Source organism: Haliotis asinina, chromosome 2 (genome assembly GCF_037392515.1).
Source record: "Haliotis asinina isolate JCU_RB_2024 chromosome 2, JCU_Hal_asi_v2, whole genome shotgun sequence".
In the NCBI taxonomy this organism is placed as follows: domain Eukaryota; kingdom Metazoa; phylum Mollusca; class Gastropoda; order Lepetellida; family Haliotidae; genus Haliotis; species Haliotis asinina.
In genome coordinates, this window is record NC_090281.1 from 37,791,188 (window position 1) to 37,793,915 (window position 2,728).

The 2,728-nt window shown below is 40.8% G+C and overlaps 1 protein-coding gene across 1 annotated transcript; it reads right to left on the reverse strand.

Moving 5' to 3' along the window:
* Positions 1 to 1,194: 1,194 nt before the first annotated feature.
* LOC137271782 (fucolectin-like) lies at positions 1,195 to 2,728 on the reverse strand. Its single transcript, XM_067804183.1, has 3 exons — positions 2,680 to 2,728; positions 2,179 to 2,427; positions 1,195 to 1,769 (listed from the first exon to the last, which is right to left on the reverse strand). The coding sequence occupies exons 1-3, from the start codon at positions 2,726 to 2,728 to the stop codon at positions 1,195 to 1,197; spliced, it is 873 nt and encodes a 290-aa protein (XP_067660284.1).

The window sequence follows — 2,728 nt, forward strand, 5'->3', positions numbered from 1 at the left end:
ATATTCTTTAAACTGTTTGACGCCCAGATACTACCTATTTTAGTTTACGGCTCTGAAATTTGGTAATGTCAAAGATTTCATTCTATGGAAAAGGTGCACCTGTTTGCATGCAAGAAATTCTTAAATGCTGGACGTTCAACTCCTAACAGCATGGTGTACGGAGAGTGTGGGCACTATCAACTATACATTTATTCTCTCACCCGATGCTTACACTACTGGCTTAAAGTCATTCACATGCCTGCTCATCGCTTACCAAAGAAAGTGTATAACATGATTTACCACTTTAACGAAATTGGCAAAAACACTTTGACTTCTTCAATAAAAAAAAATATTATTCACTTACGCATTCGGCTTTGTGTGGACTTCACAAACAGTGGGCGATTGTAACTCATTTCTCAAGGCGTTTCGAACTCGTAGTGTAGACATGTGTAAGCAGGATTGGCATTCAGGTCAGGAGGAAAGTTCAAGATACGACACATATCGCACCTTCAAATCCGACTTTGAAATAGAGACGTAGCTCCACGACCTTAAAGCTAAACCCCTTAGAAACTGTCTCATTCGATTCCGATCTGGAGGTCAACAAAGGTAGGCACTACAACATCGCTAAAATAAACAGGCGCTGTAAAATATGCAATAACGCAATCGAAGACGAATATCATTTTATGTATATTTGCCCATTCTATGATGAACTCAGAATTAAATATTTACCTACAACTAATTCTATATCCAAACAGGACTTTAAGAAGCTTTTATCTTGGAGAAATCCTACTACCCAGTTTCATGTTGCCTTATATATACACCATGCTTTGATATTTCGCCAAACTTTGTTTTGTCAATTGAATTACATTTCGTTCAACTCATCCATGTTTCTATACTGGCATACGCATGTAACTCTTTTGTATATGGGCCTATGGCCTCATGTGTAATAAATCACTGATTGTGTGATTGACTTGTGAGTTACTTGTATCAAATTATTCAAACAATCACTTGATCCTTCTCATTCATATTGCATCAGTAGAAGAGATGGTCTCAGCTGACACCATGTTAATGAATACAAATAAGATTCAGAATGGTAGAATATTTATTGGCAGGCATTAAACAGTAGCACTGAGCATAGTCAATGACAGAAAATGACACCAAAACGATACTGCATCTTCTTGGGAAAGAACTTCTCGTTCCCCCTGATCACATGTTCTATATTTTTTGCTCTTGTCCTTGCGACGGAAGTTTTTGTTCGGGTTGTTGTAGTTCCGGTTGTTGTGGTTGCGATTCCGGTTCCTGCTGACCATTTGGATGGGCTGATACAGGGGCGGGAATAGTGACACGGTGCATGTCTCCTTGAGGCTCGATCTCGGTGACTGTGACCCCGTCAGGAAGAGATCCGTCATTTCCTGAAGGTGAACCAGCAACACCAGCGTTGGCTACGCCTGCGTTGGCTACACCAACAGAGTTGTATGGATAGTAGACATTGGTTGCAACGTTGACTTGAACCTCGCAGAGAGTGAGTAGTCCATCGGCATCACCAGTGCTTGTTTTTGTAATACGGATGTAGCGGCCGTTTTGGAAGACGGTGTAGAAATAGTAGTAGTAATAGTAGTAGTAGTAGTAATAGTAGTAGTAGGTTTGGAATGGACACACAATTTCCCGAGACCCTCCGGCCCCGACACCACCGGGGTTTCCGATGGTGCCACAAGTTACAGCAGTGCCTGGGTTAGCAGACAAGGGGTTGTTCTGAAGAATGTCCACCCTGATGTTGTTGAGACGTTCAGCTGCAATGTGACGTTGATGCATATACACTCATGTCATATATCATATATCATTATAGATGTCATATATCATTAGCAATGGTAATCAACCAAATTTAGAGAAATCAGTATTTTGATTCAGTCGAAACTCATTGTCCCCGGATCCAGTTTAACTCAACTTAAATAATTACGTTATGGTTTGTCATTACACTTTAATATGAATAATTACTTTACTGGATATACTGAGATGAATTTACACATGTGCATCTTATGGAATTAATGTGATTGTGCCAAACTGAAACTACACATGAACATTACATGCTCAGAATTAGAGATGTTTGAGGAATCTCTTCATTCAGAGAGCAGGATCGCCTGGAGTCGTCCGTTTTTCTAGTACACACTGTTGATAGTGAATAAATGACTGTACACCTACCACAGCAATCTGCTCTGTTGAAGATCCTGACGCTGTAGATATTGAAATTTGCACCAAGGTCGACAAACCAAACGGGGTTGTCGTCGCCAATGTTGCTGGAGAAGCAGCTGCCTTGAGCGAAGTTGCCGTTTGTGTTGCCATCAACGGCCAAATTGGACATCGCTTGCAGGTCGCCGAAAGTGAAAAACGATGATGAACCTGTTGTTCTTCCTGTGGCGACCTGATTCGTTGAAACGAAAACGTTTATTCCTGCAAAAAATAGAAGACGACTAACAAACAGATAGTGTGATCGTATGAATAACATAGTTCCTGTACTTACTTCATGATATGTTTTTAAAGTCGTACTTATCATGGCATGCAGTTATATGAAGAATCGTGTGATCCTTAGTTTTACAAAGTGACGATCTAGCGATGTGACAGAATGCTGCACCATCAACTAACACAAACCAGAGAACTGGATTGTGGATGGTATCATGATAAATTCGCGAACAGCCATCTCACCTTGGGCAGAGCCCAGCAGCATCAACACGGAAAAGAAAAGGCCAACCAT

Bases quoted from the DNA above. Each gene is read 5' to 3' on its own strand.
- LOC137271782 (XM_067804183.1), bottom strand. From the start codon at position 2,728: ATGGTTGGCCTTTTCTTTTCCGTGTTGATGCTGCTGGGCTCTGCCCAA. The intron at 2,428-2,679 runs GTGAGATGGCTG...TATTTTTTGCAG, and splicing joins GCTGCTGGGCTCTGCCCAAG to GAATAAACGTTTTCGTTTCA. The intron at 1,770-2,178 runs GTAGGTGTACAG...GTCACATTGCAG, and splicing joins CAACAGAGCAGATTGCTGTG to CTGAACGTCTCAACAACATC.